This window comes from Chanodichthys erythropterus, chromosome 11 (genome assembly GCF_024489055.1).
Source record: "Chanodichthys erythropterus isolate Z2021 chromosome 11, ASM2448905v1, whole genome shotgun sequence".
Taxonomy (NCBI): Eukaryota; Metazoa; Chordata; class Actinopteri; order Cypriniformes; family Xenocyprididae; genus Chanodichthys; species Chanodichthys erythropterus.
The window spans coordinates 48,721,818-48,742,663 of record NC_090231.1 but is presented as its reverse complement, the minus strand read 5'-3'; the positions used below and the strand labels follow the sequence as shown (position 1 = coordinate 48,742,663).

Genomic DNA, 20,846 nt, shown 5'->3' with positions numbered 1-20,846 from the left:
CTAAACTGCTCACAGCATCATATAATTAACAACACAAAATGTATGAATCAAACTCACAAGAATGCCGACAGTTGTTTTTTCCACACATAATTTTATGATATCCATGTATGTACAGTCAAATCATATAAAACAGTGAAATCACTCCGGAACTATTCCTGTCTGCCTTGCCTGCACTCGAGACAGTGACATGAGTTCCAGAGAGCCTTCACTCCTGTTGTTTGTCGCTCGCGAAATTCGCTCCTAATTTGCATAAAGTTAAAATATCTGAACTTTTGTCGCATCTCCCGTCGCTTGACACGCCTACATTCTGTCACTAAAGGTCACTGTCGCTCTTGTCGCCGGAAGTCGCCAGCGCTCCACTGAAATGAATGGGATCCTGTCGCTGCGTGTCACTGGCGATGTGAACGGGGCTTAAAGGTGCCCAAGAATGTTTTTTCACAAGATGTAATATAAGTCTAAGTGTCTCCTGAATGTGCCTGTGAAGTTTCAGCTCAAAATACCCCATAGATTTTTTAAATTAATTTCTTTAACTGCCTATTTTGGGGCACCATTAACAATGCACTGATTTACACTCGGCGCCGCCCCTTTAAGACGCGTGCTTCCTGCCACACGAGCTGTCGACTATATTACAGCGCATTTACAAAGTTCACACAGCTAATATAACCCTCAAATGGATCTTTACAAGATGTTCGTCATGCATGCTGCATGCATGCTTCGAATTATGTGAGTAAAGTATTTATTTGGATGTTAAAAGTTTTATTCTGAGTGAATTTGAGGCTGTCCTCCGTAGCTAACAGCTATTGCTACACTGTTGGAGAGATTTATAAAGAATGAAGTTGTGTTTATACATTATACAGACTGCAAGTGTTTAAAAAATGAAAATAGCGACAGCTCTCTTGTCTCCGTGAATACAGTAAGAAACGATGGTAACTTTAACCTCATTTAACAGTACATTAGCAACATGCTAACGAAACTTTTAGAAAGACAATTTACAAATATCAGTAAAAATATCATGATATCATGGATCATGTCAGTTATTATTGCTCCATCTGCCATTTTTCGCTGTTGTTCTTGCTTACCTAGTCTGATGATTCGGCTGTGTGCAACTCCAGACGTTAACTGGCTGCCCTTGTCAAATGCCTTTTATAGTGTTGGGAACATCATGGGCTGGCATCTGCAAATATTGGAGCGTACACCCCGACTGTTACGTAACAGTCGGTGTTATGTTGAGATTCGCCTGTTCTTCGGAGGTCTTTTAAACAAATGAGATTTATATAAGAAGGAGGAAACAATGGAGTTTGAGACTCACCGTATGTCATGTCCATGTACTGAACTCTTGTTATTTAACTATGCCAAGGTAAATTAAATTTTTTAATCTAGGGCACCTTTAATACATTTGTTGCAGTATTTATTAATCTTAGTTAATGCCACTTGTTCATTCATGTTAACTATTGCAGTTAACAAATGCAACCTTATTGTAAAATGGGTAACACTTTTTAAAATAAGGACCTATGAGTTATTGTTAGTTAATACATTAATAATTTGCAATTCATTGATTACAGTATTTATTAATATTTGTTAACGTCGGTTAATACAAATAAGACTGTTCATTGTTAGTTCATGTTAGCGCAGGTCCATTAAATATTACATTTTGATTTTTATAAAGTATTGGTAAATGTTGAAATTAACAAGATTAATAAATGCTTTTTCATTGTTAGTTTATGTTTACTAACACATTAACTAATGTTAATAGAATCTATTGTAAAGTGTGACTGAAAACTTTAATGAAACTATGATTTGATCGGTATGAATTGTATTAATAATCATTTTTACCTTGTCTCTGAAAGGACATTTTTCTTTCAGATGTAGCTCACTTCTAGGGACAGTTTTATCCACAAAATAAATACACACACACACAGACGGGAGAGAACGTCCTTGAGGATTAAACATAAAATGAAGAGCGGAATAACGATAGAAAAGATTAAAGAAGAAAAGAACACAGGACTGCAGGTCACTCGTGGGACATTTCTAATGTATTTTCAAGCGAGATTTTACATTCCGCACACACGCGCCTCTGTTTGCTGGCATTAAAATCTCATTCTGCCTGACGGAGGCTCATATGAAATAATCCGCGTTCATAACCTGCAGAATAACTCCTGATTCGCTCTCTGCGGATGCTAATTAAAGGCGGAATTACGAGGCAGGTGCTCGCAGCGTGTCCGTCTTGCTCTGAATCACTGCAGAGGACAGAGGGATGTCGTCATGTAATGATTCTGTGATTCAGGGTCAGAGATCACGTTATCCATTTCTATAGCTAATTTCCATTGTGTTTGGAATAGCATACTAACATGCTTATCTTATAATTAGTGCAATAAATAGCATGTGTACTGTGTAGTATGTACATTTTGGTAACACTTTATTTGGTTACACTTTAGTTTACAGTGCCGTAGTTATATTGTAATTACTCAAATAAGTACTGAGTACTATTAATTAACTACTTGTACTTACTATAGAGTTAGGGTTAGGGCTTGGTTTAGGGTTAGTTACTTGTAATTATGCATAATTTACTGTTATTTCTATAGTAAGTACATGTAATGATGTGTAACTACAGCACTGTAAAATAAAGTGTTACCCGTTTTTTTAGTGTCCTTGTTATATTTTACATGTTTTTACTGTAGTAATAACAGTAAATTATGCATAATTACATGCAACTAACCCTAAACCAAACCCTAATCCTGATTAAATAGCAAGTGCGTTTTTAATTAAAAATTTGCATTAACTAATTTTAAAATATATCTTTTGATCTTAAATATGTTAGTAAAAGTTGAGATTGACATTAACTAAGATTAATAAATGCTGCATTATTGTTCATTGTTAGTTCATATTAACTAATGTAGTTAATATGAACTAACAACTAATGTTTGTAACTGTTAACTGTAACCTTATTGTAAAGTGTTACCAATCAATTTGACTTCACTTTAAATATGCAACATAATGAGGACATGTGACAGCACTGTACTGTAGTAAACTGATGTTTAATGCATACTGTTTCACATCGTACATTGTCCTGTGTGTGTGTGTGTGTGTGTGTGTGTGTGTGTGTGTGTGTGTGTGTGTGTGTGTGTGTGTGTGTGTGTGTGTGTGTGTGTGTGTGTGTGTGTGTGTGTGTTTGTGCTTGTGCAGGATGAGCCCACCACGGGTATGGACCCCAAGGCCCGCCGTTTTCTGTGGGACTGTATCCTCAGTGTCATTAAGGAGGGTAGATCTGTTATTCTCACCTCACACAGGTAATTATCTCACACCTTTACTCTCAGCTGTCTAAATGGGCCGTTCCATAGACTTCTGTTGTTTTGCAGCTACTATAACCTACACTAACTGAAATCTTTCTGCATTTTTATATAAAAAAAAAAAGTTTAGCATTTTTACAAATAAGGATGTCATTTGTTAAAAAAAATGTCAAAAGGAAGTTTTTTTGCCCAGATTTAGCTCACTTCTGGGTCAGTGTTGGGGAAGAACTAACTAAAAAGTAGTTTCAGAAAAGCCCATGGTATAATTATTTTTTATTATTTTTATTTATTTATTTTATGTGTACCCTAGTGTATGCGTACAGTCGCTTTTTAAAGTATACTCCACTTGATAACATGCAAGAACGATAGCATACCTTCCAGCCAATCAGAATTGAGTATTCAGACAGACCATGGTATAAGTAAAAATATAATAGCTTAACTTCAATGAAGCAACTCAGCGTTCCTTCCTTACTAGTTCTAAAGTGCCGTTTTTTGAATTAGTGATTGAGGCTTGGGCTCATCTGTTAAATTGTCAACTACTGTATATAAAATACATACATGCAAATCACACATTATTTTACATAAATAACACAAAACAAAATAAAACCCTCTTCTGTGCATTTCACCTCTGCTCTAGCTTGTTCCTGGTCTAAATTTGAATAAACTTGATTTATGAGTGTATTTATGTATGTATGATTTATAAGTTCAGATCTTCATGCCTAATTTTCAGAGCGTGTTTGACTTCCGTCTCATACATGAACCTTTATCATACAAATTACTAATACGTTTATATGTCACATCTTTCGCTAATCGATGCAATGTGTCGATTCCTGGCAAAATGACAGTTTAGAGATTGAACTAATGTACGTTTGTCTCACAATTTGGCAGCAAATTAGTTTGTTTTTCTGACTCGGTCTCATTGGCTGGCTGTGCAGGTGAAAGGCTTTCATGTGCTTCATAATGAGTCTCATTTGAATGTTTTTGGAAGCGGTTCCTGAGCTCTGATGCTTTGAAGGTGTTTCTCAAGAGATTCATGCTGAGGAACGGCCAGAATTAGATGAAAACAGTCAGTGGAAACCTTTCCTAATGCTGCCATGTGTGCAAATAAATGTGTCTGTCTGCTTTCAGTATGGAGGAGTGTGAAGCGCTCTGCTCACGCATGGCCATCATGGTGAATGGACAGTTCAAATGCCTGGGCAGCATCCAGCACCTTAAGAGCAGGTGAGGGTGTGTGTGTGTGTCTGTTTGTCTGTCTGTCAGGTTGGCCAAAATTCATAATTTAAGAAATTAAGGCTCCCTTTCAATTTTCAATTTATGAGTGTGAATTTGAATTGAATTGACAAATGGAATGTTGAATCAGAATTGTAAATGAAATGATGGAATTTACTGAATTGCAATTCAAAGGAATTCAACACAGTCACAGGAATTTCCTTTGTTTCTAAAAAAAAAAAAAAACAATTCAAGAGATCTCAGTTTTGCTTCTCAAGTACATTTATCTCTGAATTTAGTCATTTTATTTTTTATATTAATACAAATGTGTTTTAGTCTTTTGACATGCTTACAGTAATTTGGACCTAGTATTTCAAAAGGTTTGGATAATATATATATATATATATATATACACACTTTTATCTAAGCATAGACATTAATTCAATTCAATTCACCTTTATTTGTATAGCGCTTTTCACAATACATATCATTTCAAAGTAGCTTTACAGAAAATGCATGTCAACATTACAATTTAGAGTAATCTGTTATCAGAGGTGACTGTGTCCAAATTATGTAATTTCAGAAATGTACATATACAAATCACATAGTTAGCTTGCAGTGTATTAATTTAAGGCAGAAACAATTAGCTCATTGAAGTAATAAATACATGTTAACAAAGATTAGGATATATAGCAAAATTTGGAGTGGTGCATACATACATCCAGAATTTGCATCTTTTGAAGTCCTCGCAGAGGTTGGGGTCATTACCTCACAGGTGTTCAGGCATCTGAAGTCTTCATAAGAGGCTGGATCCAAACTGGAGCTGATATACTCTCTAGTCACACCTCCGGATGGGCATTCCGAGATAAAACAGAAAAGCCAATGGAGAATAATTAGCGTAGCTGCTGTTCATAACATTAAGCAAAGATAGTAATGTGCATTTGATCTGATATAACTGGAGTACAAGTATATGAGATGAATTATGTGAATGCTTGGCCAAAGAGATACATCTTTAATCTAGATTTAAACTGAGAGAGTGAGTCTGAGCCCCGAACATTTTCAGGAAGGCTATTCCAGAGTTTAGAAGCCAAATGTGAAAATGCTCTCCCTCCTTTAGTGGACTTAGATATCCTAGGTACTACCCAGGTGTTTTACTGTCGAGGATGACGTAACAGTACATCCTTCTAAATGCAAGTTGTATTCTGAGTAATACCTCAGTCTTATCTAAATTTAATAGAAGGAAATTAGTAGTCATCCAACATTTTATATCTTTAACACACTCTGTCAACTTGGATAGTTTTCATCTGGTCATGATGAAATGTATAACTGAGTATCATCGGCATTGCAGTGGAAACTAATTCCATGTTTTCTTATAATATTACCAAGTGGCAGCATATATATTGAAGATAGCAAAGGGCCTAGCACAGATCCTTGCAGCACCCCACAATTTAAACATTAAATTTATCAAAAGTGACAGTAAAGACAAAACAATTTCAAATAAATTATGTTCTTTTAATCTTTCTATTCATCAAAGAATCCTAAATAAAATGTATCACTGTTTCCAAAAAAACATGAAGCAGCACAACAGCAAATCAGTATATTAGAATGATTTCTGGATCATGTGACACTGAAGACTTGACTAATGATGCCGTAAATTCAGTTTTGCATCACATAAATAAATTACAATTAAAAATATATTCCAATAGAAAACAGTATTTTTGATCATAAAATGCAGCCTTGGTGAACATAAGAGACTTCTTTCAAAAACATTAAAATTCTTATTGACCCCAAACATTTGAATGACAGTGTATGCAGCACAGACTGTCCTGATAATATTCATAATACATTTTCATAATTTAATAAATTAATAATTCACAAGTTAAAATTCCAACATAATTCACTCACCCTCTTGTCGTTCCAAAATCAATGTTAAATAGTTTTCTAGTTGCACTTTCCTTGCAAATAAATTGAATGTGAACTGGAGCTTTTAAGCTTCTAAAAGGACACAAAAGCCCCACACATGTCATAAAAGTAGTCCATGTGAACAATTAACAATTTTGGTACTGCATTCACTCGCCCTTTGATGTCCAATGTAAAATCTGAGAGTCTGTTTCAGGCTTTACATTTAATATGTGCCTGAATTTAGCTGCTCTCTCGCTCTCTTGGTTGTAATTAATGATTGTGGAGGTGTGGGCATTAATGAGTGAAGAGGCAATTAAGAACTGCTCCCTTGATCGACCTCCTCCCTCTCTCCCCTTTATCTTTTCTTTCCGTGTGTCTAATGGAGCAAAGCAGTAGGACAAGATCTACACCTCTCCATCAGCCAACGATTCTCACTCCGTCGGCAGCCGTTCTTCATTTAGTCCTTCCTCTGTTCTGTCTCTTCCCTTTTCTTCATCTCGTTGTTCTTCCTGCGGCGTGTTTCTGCTGCCATCTGTAGGACGCCGGCACTCACGCTGCGTTCGCGGGTCGCAGTGTTGACTTCTCTCTACACACTCAGCAGGAGAAACACTTAGCTTCATGTTGTCAAACACAAACACTTGAGTTGCACACATTGAATGTTTTTAGTGCATGATATGCTCATGTAAATAAATATAACTGGATGTATTTGACCTGAACAATATTTAGGAAATAAATTTCTCTAAATACTTTATAATATTGCCAAGGCCGATTTTTATCATTAATGCATTAACTAACATAAACTAATGGGATCTTATTGTAGAGTGTTACCAATTGCAGAAATTGTTATGCATGTGTTATTTGCTATTTTTAAATAGTGTACTTTTTATATCAGCCAAGATATCAGCATCAACCATCAAAAAATCCATATCGGTCGATCACAAGAATATTTGATACATATATTTCCAAAAGCAATCGGTGTTGTTGGTGTCAGTGCTGCTGTCTGAGTGCTGATCTAAACTCTCATATTGTCTCCACTCTTCACATGATTGATACAGCAAAGCGAGGACAACTTTGTCTTTGTCTCTGCTGACATTTTAATGTTGATTCATCTTTATAGTGAGTGTGCTGTAGATTTTGTAAGTGGATGAGTTATGCTCGTCTTGCTCTCCCCATCCTCATTTTTTTTAAAAACAAATACAGTGACAGTATGAAGATGACAGAGCTGATTTTGAAAATCTGTTCCATTTTATTAAAAAAATATATATAAAGTTGTTTTGATAGCAAGTCAGAGTCTTATCTGATTGTTTGTCCAATGTTATTCAGTTACTCATATATTCACATAAGATCTTTTTGGTTTTCAAAAATCTCTCCAAGGCTGCATTTATGTGATCAGAAATACAATAAAACCAGTAATATTGTGAAATATCATTGCTGTTACATCTGGTTGCAGCAAGATGAAATAAAAGTACAGGATTTAATTGCAGCAGACTTCTCTTTATTCAACAAAACAAAATACTCTAATCACGGTCTTGAACCATGGGAACAGAACAACCAAACATAAGACAAGAATGAACCAAGAACTGAACAAAGCACAGGATATATATATATGTATATATAACAAACTAATCAATGTAATGAGACACATCTGACATAACTATCCAAACCAAGGAGACTAACCAGAAGTGAGAACAAGGAACAAAGGAAATGGAAAACAGAGCAAAACCAACTCAAACTCATAAAAAATCAAGACATAACCCTGACAATTGCACTGTTTATTTGAATATATTTTAAAATGTAATTTATTCTTGTGTTGCAAAGAATTGTCAGCATCATTACTCCAGTCTTCAGTGTCACGTGATCCTTCAGAAATCATTCCAATATGCTGATTTGCTGCTCAAGAAACATTTCTTATTATTATCAGTGTTGAAAACAGGTGTGCTGCTTCACATTTTTGTGGAAATCATGATACATTTTGAAATTGAAATCTTTTGTAACATTATTGTCACTTTTGATCAATTTAATGTGTCCTTGCTTAAATAAGAGTATTAATTTTTTCAAATCTTATTGTCCCCAAACTATTGAATGGTAGTCTAAATATATAAAGATAAGATTTTGAAAGCTGATTTTGAGAATATTTTGATTTAAAAAAAAAAAAAAAAAATCAAAAGACTTATAACAAACTTGTCTGAGGAGGAAAAAAAAAAATGTCCAAAGAGTAAATTACACACATCAAAAATACCAATAACACACATTTGATCAAAATTCACTTGAATGTTGATACAGAGACAGTAATGAATTATATCTTTTATTCATCATCATGGTAGATATATTAAACAGTTTTTAAGAAATTTAACATCAATATTTCAATGTATTTGATTTATTTCATATCAAGAATTCATATATTTGGAAGAGTCCCTATTTGAAGAATAACTATATATAGTTTATATATAGAATTAAATTGTATTTATAAAAAACAAAACAAAAAAAACATTTGTTTCATATTTTTAGTAATGCAGATTGTCATAATCAAAATGCTCTGATAAATGACTGTTTGTTTAATATTAAAATACATTAGCGTAATATATACCATACATGTGTCCTAAAAAATCTTTCACTATGTATAGTTTAAAGGGTTAGTTCACCCAAAAATTAAATTTCTGTCATTAATTACTCACCCTCATGTCGTCCCAAACCCACAAGACCTTTGTTCAACTAGCAGAATGACAGGGGAGAGGCAAATTTGTTGAATAAAGCTGTTATTTTATTTTATTTTTTTTTTGCACACAAAAGTATTCTTGTCGCTTCATAACATTAATGTTGAAGTGCTTTAGTCACGTTGACTATTTTAACAATGTTTTTTACAACTTTTCTGGACCTTGAATGTGGTAATTTCATTGCTTTCAGTAGAGGATTAAAAAAAAACTCAGATTTCATCAAAAATATCTTAATTTGTGTTACGAAGATGAACGAAGTTCTTAAGGGTGTGGAACTACATGAGGGTCAGTAATAAATGACAAATTTCGTTTTTGGGTGAACTTACCCAAGTGTTGTGTAGTGCTGATGTGCGCAATGACTGATGGCTAAATTGTGATATATTGATGTTCACGTCTAGTGAACTGCCAAATGAGCATTAAGGCATCTCACTAAAATGGCTAAAAACATCTCTTCACTGAGAAGTTGAAAGAGCTGAAAAGCTCCCATTCTAACACACACACCGGCCATTATCATTGTGTGCTTTTATTTTATTATTTTGAGAGCGAGTGGTTGCTCTGATAAAATCATATTGATGCTGAGTGTGTTCATAAACACAAACCTAGAGTAAACATACACACACACACACCTTCATCAGTTCCAAAACAAACACAATTAAACAGCCGTCCAATAAAAGCACCTGTAAGCCTGTCAGTCACCAATCAAATCGCTACATTACTAGAGTCACCGTACTTAGTGGGTGAGTTTTTCATCCAATTCACACAGTGTTTGTCTGTGTGTGTGTATTGATCTCACACATTTGTGTCTTTGTTCTTTAACAAGAAGGATGAAAGCACTAGAGTGCTTCTAATATACGCCAGTGATGATAAGAGCTGAGGAAGTTTTTATAAGACCAGCTACATTTTGCAACAATCTACTGCAATACACTTTACACAGACTATAAATCTGCATCTACTTTTCACAGATTCACTGTTTTGAAGGCTGAAATGTAGACGCTGTTTCTCTCTGCAAGTCTGCAAACCCATATGACTATTTCTTTCATGCAATTCAAAATAAGAAATGTTGAAAAAAGCTGCCCTTTAAGTAACTGTGAACTGAAGAACTACAAATGTTGTTTATGCAAATTATTTTTTCTGAAATTATGCATTCTATGTCTTCTGAAGCCATTTATGAAAGTCAGTTTACACCATAAAAAAGTAATTGCGACTTTATTTCTCACAATTCTGACTTAGAATTTTGTAATTCAGAATTTTTCCCAGAGTTGCAACTTTCTATATTTCTATAAAATTCTATATTTTATTTCTCGTAATTTTGAGTTAACATCTCGTAATTCTGACTTTTTTGCAGAACTGAGTTTATAACGAGCCCGATCACACGAAAATGCGTATCAATAGTACGAGTTTGTAATCTCGTAGAATATATAATATATATATATATATATATATATATATATATGTACGCAATTTTTCGCGTGTATATGATACGCACTTTATGGCGTACTATACGTACGAAACCCCCACTCCCCCACCCCCATCCTACCCAAGAGCATGTTATATACACGCCATAAAGTGCGTATCATATGCACGCAAAAAACCGTGTACCATAAGCACGCCAAAACCCATTTTGCCGTATATATTCTACAAGATTACAAACTCGTACTATTGATACGCATTCTCATGTGATCATGTTGTTATAACACAACTATGACTTTATTTCTTACAATATTGAGCCATCAGCTTGCAATTTTGCATTTTTTCTATTGTAAGATTATATCTCACAATTCTGAATTTCTGACTTATATTCCTCTCTGAATTCTGAATTCATATCTCTTTTAAGGGAAGCCTAGTTCAGTGGATGAAAGGTTCAACTCGCAGTTCTGAGAAAAAAAGTCAGAATTGCAAACTTAGAATTTTGTTAACAAATGTCAGAAGTGTGAGATATTAACTCAGAAAATTCAGAATTCAGAAAATTAAAAGTCGGAATTGCTAGGGGGAATTCAGAGGAGGAAAAAATCATAATTGCATAATTGCAAGATGTTAAAGGATTAGTTCACTTTTAAATAAACTTTTACTTATAATTTACTCACCCCCATGTCATCCAAGATGTCCATGTCCTTCTTTCTTCAGTCGAAAAGAAATTAAGGTTTTTGATGAAAACATTTCAGGATTTTTCTCCATACAATGGGCTTGAATGGGCACCAGACGGTTCAAGGTCCTAAAGACCGTTTCAGTGCAGCTTCAAAGGGCTTTAAACTATACCAGACGATACCAGACGATGAATAAGGGTCTTATCTAGCGAAAAGATCAGTCATTTTTAAAAAATTAAAAAAAGTTTAAGTTTTATAAGCACAAATGTTCTCCTTGCTCTGTTCTCGGAAGAGCGTTCGTGACGTCACGTAATACGCAATTACGTTGAAAAGGTCACGCTTGACATTGGCGGAAGTACAGATTCGGTGTTTACAACTTGAACGTACAAATACTAAACCCTGCGTCTCGATCAGCTCCCTAGTTCCCTAGGTCGTGAATCAGTATGAAAGTGAATGTGGCTGATTCCCTGATCAGTGCCCTGACTACTGAACTAGGGAGCTGATTGAGACACACGGTAAGTCAAACGCCGTTAACAAAAACAAGGTAAAACAACTAATGGTTCTTCCATCCTGTGTTGTCAGTGCCATCAGACTGTCATACCCTTCTCCATCAGAACAAAAACACCTCTAAAGGGGGTCGCACACCGGACGCGCACATTATATACGCGCAAGCTCAATTTTGACTCGACTCCTGATAGAAGAGCTGCACAATGGGAGTGTTTTGCATCAACAGGGAAACGTTACATATGCTTTAATATTTCACACTGAGGTTAGTGTACATGGACAAATGGCACAACAAAGCAAAAAGAAAGAAAAGGCTACATTTATTATACATTTTTAGACTTTATTCAAGCTGTTAAAGTGTAAAACTAATGTATCTTGCAGCACAGGGTGAAGTCAGTATGTACATTAACGACGATTTGAGAGAAATATAATATACATTTAATGTAAACAATGTACATGGCGCTCTGTGGCGCTGTAGGATTTTGAACAACTTCCTGGGTGCCGCGGACAGGCGCCGAATGTCGCCGCCGGTGTGTAAGTTACACTCATAGGAAACAATGCGAACAAATTTTAAAGACGTGGCTCTGCGCTGAGCTTCGCGTCCAGTGTGCGACCCCCTTATGATGCTGTTGCTCAGTAACGGTGGAAATTCTGTCCGGTAATGCAGCGAGATGGAAACAGGGACTCACCGACTGATTCTAATGGCGGGATTGAAATGGTCCAGTCGTAGCAGCATCTAGATTCTTCCTCTGTTGGCAATGGTTGGCATTTGCCACATGTGCACCACCACGTCTCGTTAGATCTTCGTCTGCCCGATGCTTGAGAGGTGTGTGTCGCCGCAGCAGTCTCTTCCATCTGCCTAATTTCTTCCTCTGTGTATTCCGGTTCAAAAAGGTAGGGCAGGCGAAAAAATCATCTTATCCTCGTCCAACATTGTTGTTTTAACGTTACCTTTTTTTGTAAACGGCGTTTGACTTAGTATTTGCACGTTCAAGTTGTAAACACTGAATCTGTACTTCCACCTATGTCATGCGTGACCTTTTCAACGTAATTGCGTATTACGTGACGTCACGAACGCGCATCCGAGAACAGAGCAAGGATAACATTTGTGCTTATAAAACAAACTTTTTTTAATTTTTTAAAAATGACTGATCTTTTCGCTAGATAAGACCCTTATTCATCGTCTGGTATCGTCTGGTATAGTTTAAAGCCCTTTGAAGCTGCAGTGAAACTGTCTTTAGGACCTTGAACTGTCTGGTGCCCATTCAAGCCCATTGTATGGAGAAAAATCCTGGAATGTTTTCATCAAAAACCTTAATTTCTTTTCGACTGAAGAAAGATGGACATGGACATCTGGGATGACATGGGGGTGAGTAAATTATAAGCAAAAGTTTATTTAAAAGTGAACTAATCCTTTAATTTAGAATTCCAACAGTGAAAGTCATAATTGTGAGATATAAACTCGCAGTTCTGAGAAAAAATTGTTATTACCACAAATATTACCACAACATTGGGAGTTATAAGCTTAACATTATGAGAAATAAATTCAGAGTTGTGTGTAATAGACAAAAAAAAAGTCTGAATTGTGAGTTGTTTTCATTTGTTTGCAGAGTTCAGAACTGAACACATTGCATGCTTTACAGAAAGGAAAAGTAAAAATAGCCCTGCTTTTATCAGACCGTGTGCAGGCACATCCCAGGAACTTATTCTTCTTTGAAGTTTGTGGCCATTTTTTTTGAACCTGCATGAAATGATCTGTGGTTACTGTTCTTTGATCTCTAACGAATCCATGTTGTGAATAAAGTTAATGCTTTAACTCCATGCACGTGTGTGTGTGTGTTGCAGGTTCGGGGAAGGTTACACACTGATTGTTCGTGTGTGTGCCGATCATGCCGACATGTGCGTGGTGGAGTCGTTTGTGCGGGACACGTTTCCTGGCAGCACTTTGAAAGAGAAACATCACAACACACTGCAGTACCAGATACCGCAGGGAGAGGGAACCCTCGCGCACATCTTCAGCCAGCTCAACAAACACCAGCAGATGCTGCAGGTGGAAGATTACTCTGTGTCACAGACCACACTAGACCAGGTAAAACACTTACCTACCTGACATATGAGGATTACATCTCTGATCCAAACACAAAAAAAACCAAAAGAAAAATAAATACAGGCATGCATGTGTCATTCAACGTTCATCTTTAGTAATATAAAGTAGCTGCAAGTAAGGATAGGAATTATATCATAATGATTCTGCTTTAAATTCTGACTCCTTTTGTGAAAAACAAGTACACTTTTCGCATACTTTTAAAGAGAACTTATTACAGAAAGAATATAATGAATATAATATTTTCATACACTTAATTGCATGTTAATTGCAATTAAATGAAAATGTAATGCAGAATGCTTTATTGCAGAATGCTTTATTGACCCACTTAGTATAGGACTTGAGTGTTGGGGAAAGTTTCTTTTAAAAGTAATACATTACAATATTGCGTTACTCCTTAAAAAAAGTAACTAATTGCATAAGTTACTTTCTATGAAAAGTAATGCGTTACATTACAGTAGCATTACTTTTTCTCACCTGAGCTGGGCTTGCTTCATTGTTTTTTAATAACAACAAAAAAAAGTTGTATATATTACCTTATTTTGAATAACACATTATTTACCATTATAACATATATACAGCAGTGTTAATTTTGTTAACGAAAACTATGACGAAAAATGTTAACAACCTTTTTTTCCCTGACTAAGACGAGACGATGAGAGACTACACTAATTTCATTTAACGATGCTGGAGTTCAGCGCTCTTCATTTGAGATTTTCTACTTAAATTAAAGTGTCTATATTGTGCTGCTCGTTTACTGACTAAATCTGAGACCAAAATGCAGGCTGATATCCAGCAATGGTTCTCAAACTGACATGAAAAGTGCCATTCATTTTATTCTACTCCACCTTAAAATAACATGAAAAGTGAACATGTATTTCTAGCAGGTAAAATGTCGTATATACACGACATTCAATCAAATTACCTCATCTTTCATGGTCAAAACTGACTACACCCACATAAGCCAGCATCGCACTACATTAGTGCTGTTCACGACAATATAATGTTGTGAAAGTGGGGATTTAGCACTTACTAACATGAAAAACAGAGACACAGACTGTATGTAGATTTAAGATTAAAACTCTCTTCGATACAAAAACATACCCTTCTGCGAGTTACTGTTTTTAATGTTGATCATATTATACCAGCAAGAATACTGCCCGAATATAATATAATATAATATATAATTTCCCAAATATTGTTTTTATACAGTTCAACAAACAAAAGGGTAATATTAGGTGATGTACATTTTAAAAAGTATTGTCAGTATTTTTGCAACTAAAGCCACAGCAGAACTGCAGCACACAAGCTGCAGCTTTGAACGAATCGTCAATGATTCAATGAACCATTCATAAATACAGCCGCTTGCTTTGATACTGAAAGAATGAATGACTCGATGATTCACTCATAAAAACAGTGACTTACGGCCGCCTACTGGCGGTTTTAATGTAATATTTAAAAGTATCACTTCATTTTTATCATCATTGTATTTATTGAATTAAAAAAAATGTATTTAAGGCATTATTTATTTTCCAAAGGTATTTATAAAGTGTGAAAAAAATGTGTTTTAAAAAATGTGTAACTGCAGTGTACGTGGAAAAGAGGGTACACAGAAGGATGTACGACACTCTAGAAAGTTTGAGAACCACCGAAAGAGGATATGCAGAAGTGCACAAGTGCTACTGCTAAGAGTGCAACGTCAATACAGCCTGTTACCTTCATTCAAATTTTTCATAAGCTTAAATTAATTGGTCTAAAGAGAAAAATTATGATGACTATTTTGTCTAAAGACTACATATAAAATAGCTATCAAAATTAATGTTGGTAACTGTAGTTTGACTAAAAGTAATGACTAAGACTTGACAAAAATGTGACGACTTTTCGTCGACTAAAACGACTAAAATTTGAAAGGCTAAAATGACTACAATATGAGCATTTTCGTCTGAAGATAAAGACTTAGACTAAATCAAAAATGGCTGCCAAAATTAACACTGATATACAGTTAAAATTATAAACAGAAAAAATACATTACAAGTGCACATTCAGTATAATTAAGTGCACTTCTTTTTCGCAGAGGTTTACTTGATGATTCCGATTATTTAAAAGTATTGTTCACCCAAAATGATCACTCTGGCATCAGTCCCACCAGGATTTAGCCATTTTATTATTGTATTTATTTTTTAGAACAAAATGACTGATTTTGTAGTGGTAATTTACAGATTTTTTTTTGCTATTATTTTAAGGTGAAATGGCAAATTGTCATTTGGTTGATTTCGAAAAACTGGAGGAACTGCCTTACTTTCTTTCTTCTGCACACAATAGAAGTCAAACTGTTTGGTTACCAAAATAGATATGAATTTACAGGGTGTTTTTCCTGGGAAAATACTAAGCATGTGTGTATGTGACTGACACACTTGACATCTCTGTCCTGTGCCGTGTCTGAGTGTAACCCAGGCCTCCAGCTTCTCTTTTCAACTCCTTGATCTGCCGTCCTCAGACTCACCACACACTGTACAGTAAACAATCGTCGACTCCAGTAAATCATCCTGCCGTTGTGAAATCCTTCTCTTTACCTGAGATACTATCTGCAGTTTCTGCTCATACTGTATGTATCTCATAGAAGCAGCAAGTATATCCAGAAAAAACACTCTATGGATGGCACTGTTTCTGGACCGTTGAAGTACAGACTATCCATGAACATCATACTCATAAGCAGCTAAAATTAGTGCAATCTTTATAACTCTGATTATGATCCCTAACACTTCCTTCTCTATCCGAGCACATTTTATCTCTGGTTTTCTGAGCTTTTGAGAGGGATATGCAGCAGGTCTCTCACTGCCATCCGACGTCTTGTGAGAAATGAATCTATTGCTGGGAACTGTGAGTCATAATGAACTGAAACTGAAGACGATGTCAGGAAGACCCAGTTAAAGCTGGCACTTGATGGGTTACTAGCAGGGTTTGGAATTAACTTTTTCACTCACCATGCAGTCAGTATGGCTACTAAATTGAGTTTGCGGAATTAAAAATTGTGCAATCAAATAAAATGAAACATTCTGTGACTTTCACTGCACAGAACTGATTTCGTTGTAGTGCATTTGAAAGAAATGGAGCTATAATGTTAAACAGATCAAGTTACTATTTTTATAGGGTAGAAATGTCACAGAAGAAAAAGGCAATTGTAGCAAAATAACTATAAAGCAGTGTTATTTTATTTAATTTTATTTCATTTCATTTTATTTTAGTTAGTTTTAGTTTTTATTTATTTCCAGTTAATAATTTTGGTAATTAAACTTACACTAGGCAGCATTTCTTTCTTTTTTTTAGCTTTATTTCAATTTACAGTAATGTTTTTAATAGTTTTAGTTTACGATAATAAGATCATGACATTTAAATGACATCATTTGACAAGTTTCTCTCTGTTTCTCTCAGGTTTTTGTGAGTTTCGCGCGGCAGCAGCGTGATGAAGAGGACTGCGTGTTTGAGAACGACGTGGATCTGAATGATGAGATACAAACATCAACAACATGAATCAAACATCAATCAGCACAAACCAGCAGTTACTGGCACTTTATCATGTTTTCTTATTTATTTTAATCACGTAGGCCACCAAGATTTGATGACTTAGTTTAAAACGTCCAACCAGAAACAGAGAGAAAACCTTTAGGAAAAACTCAGGGGTCGTTTTTTATACAATATTTTTATCCAAAGAATTTATGATGAAATATCTGCTCAACTTCATATTTTTACTGAAAATATTTAAATGCTAAGAGATTATGTATTTAAAATTGCATTGTGTACTGTATCAATAAATCACATTGTATTTTTGGGGTGATTTGGGGTTTATATTTCCAGGGAGGAAGAACGGAGAGAAATTTCAGCTTTATTATCAATTTATTTTCTAGTTGTCAGTTGTACTTATTGAAAGACCACATGCATTGATTTTTGCTTTTTGAATCTCAGGATAAAATGTCATGCACTTTAAAGCAGCGTTTCGTAACCTTTTCTGTCTTATGCACCTGTACTACCACGTCAATAAGGCTCAAGTATATTTATTTTATACCGTAAGTCATATTTTCTGTTTTATAGGTTTTTAGGTAACACTTTACAATAAGATTCCATTAGTTAATGCATTAAGCAACACATTTGCAGAAGAATTACACTTTAGTTTAGGGTCCAGTTCTCACTGTTAACTAGTTGCTTATTAGCATGCATATTACTAGGATATTGGCCATTTATTAGTACTTTTAAAACACAAATTAATGCCTTATTCTGCATGACCATATTCTACATCCCTTAAACCTACCAATACCTAAACTTTTCATTGTTAGTTAATGTTAGCTCAGGTCCATTAAATAATATTAACAGATACAACTTTTCATTTTAATGTTGTAATTAACATTAACTGAGATTAATAAATTCTTTAGAAGTAATTCTCATTGCGAGTTCAATTTAACTACCAAATGGAAACTTATTGTAAAGTGTTGTCAGTTTATACCAGCAAAAATCTAAATCAGTTTTGTCCATTAAGGGTACATGTACCTGTGGTTAGGAATGACTGCTTTAGACTGTTGGATGCGTCTATAGGAAGCTCTTCAGTAGGACAGAGAGGGATGTGATATATGCAACATGAAATGCAATGAGAACATTTTTACCTCAAACCACACAAAAGATTTCCACTCTTAATCCTGCCATTTATTCTGCATTTGTATGCACTCCCATGATCCTGTGAGTCTGTTGCTCAGATATTTGTTCTGCTTATTGCTTTATGCACAGACACACATTAAACATTTGCACACTTTGCCGAGCCTCCGAGTTTCATTTCACAAATCCAACCTTTCCTACTACAGTCACTAACTTCATCTGTTTCTCTCCATTTCTCACTTATGATCTTGAACATCATTTTATTGAAGTTCTACATTACAACTTCCAACTAGGAGCAGAATTTTTCAAGCGGGGTCATTCCTGTAATGCAGTACCTTTTTAATCTATGGAGTAAAAATGCATATGCTTGTGGTCTATGCCATCAAGAGGAAGAGACTTTGTGAAGCCACTCAAACAGGCCTATAGTCACACAAAGGAGGGTTGTAGCTCCTGTAAGCTGATGTTTAGACGGTGGCCAGGGTTGCATTTAACTTACCCATTAGTGAGAACAAAGTCTCGACTAGAAGAAAGTTGAAATGAGAGCGAATATAATATATGCAAATTTACTGATGATGCATACTATTGTCAAGAGCCCAGCTGCAGGCCAGTCAAGTTCCTCCACAACAAACTTGCTCATCCATGTTGAGCTCCTGAGAGCGACCCATTCTTCCACAAATGTTTGCAGAAGCAGACGGTGCTTGATTTTATACACCTGTGGCCATGGAAGTGATTGGAACACCTGAATTCAATGATTTGGAGGGGCGTCCCAATACTTTTGGCAATATAGTGTATATATTAGGGGTGTAACAATACGCAAAACTCACAGTGTGGTACGTACCTCAGTTTTGAAGTCACGGTTCAGTACGGTTTTCGTTACAGCAGATGGAGAGAAAACTAAACATTAAATAGCCTAATCAGAATCACTAAAAGGTAAAATATAATGATTATATAGGCTAATACAGTGCATATATTAAGCAAAAGAGTTCATTTCTCTAGTGAACTAACAAACTTTGGACACTGAATGGTTTTTCTGAGGTAGGCCTAAATGCTGATATTGTTTACAAGCTTTCACTGATGTCTTTCCGCCGAACTTTCCGTTGAACTGAGGCGCCTGTACAGTGATCTGTCACGCCGCATCAAAACGCGTCAAAACGGCATTTTCTTTTTGAAGGATGACACTTTGTTTCTTATCGAAAGTAACAAAACGCAGAGCTAATTGTGATTATTGGTGGTTAAATGGTGGTTAGGCTACAATGTTGCAATGTAATGCTTCACCACACACGTGCACCGGAAGCCCTGTACCGAAACAGTTCGGTACGAATACGTTACACCCCTAGTATGTATGCAGGCCCGGATTAGCTAATCGGGAGCACCGGGAGAATTCCCGGTGGGCCGGTCAGTTATTTGGCCGCGAGGGCTGTTGTTGTCATGGCACTGGGTTGAAATATAGATGTTCTAGAAACTGTGGACGCGTCCAAATGACTTTTTCCTAAAAAACATTCAGTGAAGGATTTAGGCCTGGACGGCCCAGGGCGGCACGGGGCACCCGCGCAAGAAAAAAAAAACAAACGAACGAATGCGTGATCGCGATTTTTACCGCTCATTTGCACGCAACGTCAATGGTATCAGGTCACTCGGTGGGTAAATTAACAGGGTCGGGAGGGACTCGGAGTGTGCGCTCGGAGAAGACAACTCACTCAAAAGTATACGAGAAGAAGGGATGAGGTGACGTCTGTAGGGACAGCAGGACAAGTTCTAAATCAACGCTAAATTATGGTAAGGCAAAAGGTCTAAGCCACCGGAGGCCGATTTAAGTAACGTAAATAAATAAAAAGGAAGAGGGGAAAACATGCAAAATATAAAGGCATGTATGCAGCTTACTAATATCGTAATAATAGCAGGCAAATAATAAAATATGGCCTATCACTTATGTTATGTTGCTTGCTATGCTACTACACATTGGCCAACAATATTCATTTTTCTGTCCAACTAGGTTAACCAGACAGTAAAATGTGATTTTGTAACATGTAACTTTTTGTTTTTAAACAAACGTAATGGCCTACTTTAATATTTTACTGTAAAATTGTGCAATTTTGTATGACTTATGGTATTTTGTGTTATTTATTTGCCTCAATTTGTAATAATTTAAGTATGTACATTTATATAAAATAGCAAAACTTTATGTTAAGTCCACTTTAATAAAGATCTACATTTCTAAATTTCATTCAAAGTGATAGACATGAAAAATGTGCCTGGGTTAAGTGGACGATTACTGCCATCTACAAATCAAACACTTAATTAAGTTAAAATTAAAAAATAACATGAATTTTCAACTACAGCCACTAGACTAGATTTAGCATTTTTTGTACTATCATTTGTACTGTCATGGGTATTTGAA

At 35.5% G+C, this 20,846-nt stretch overlaps 1 protein-coding gene across 1 annotated transcript in view; it reads left to right on the top strand.

Moving 5' to 3' along the window:
- LOC137030017 (phospholipid-transporting ATPase ABCA1) overlaps nt 1–18,594 on the top strand; it is a 217,548-nt gene extending 198,954 nt beyond the window's left edge. The window contains exons 47-50 of the mRNA XM_067399929.1: nt 3,184–3,287; nt 4,416–4,508; nt 13,546–13,789; nt 17,237–18,594. Coding sequence (XP_067256030.1) covers nt 3,184–3,287; nt 4,416–4,508; nt 13,546–13,789; nt 17,237–17,335 — 540 coding nt within the window. The 3' untranslated portion in view covers nt 17,336–18,594. The remainder of the gene's footprint in view (nt 1–3,183; nt 3,288–4,415; nt 4,509–13,545; nt 13,790–17,236) is intronic.
- The last annotated feature ends 2,252 nt before the right edge of the window (nt 18,595–20,846 follow it).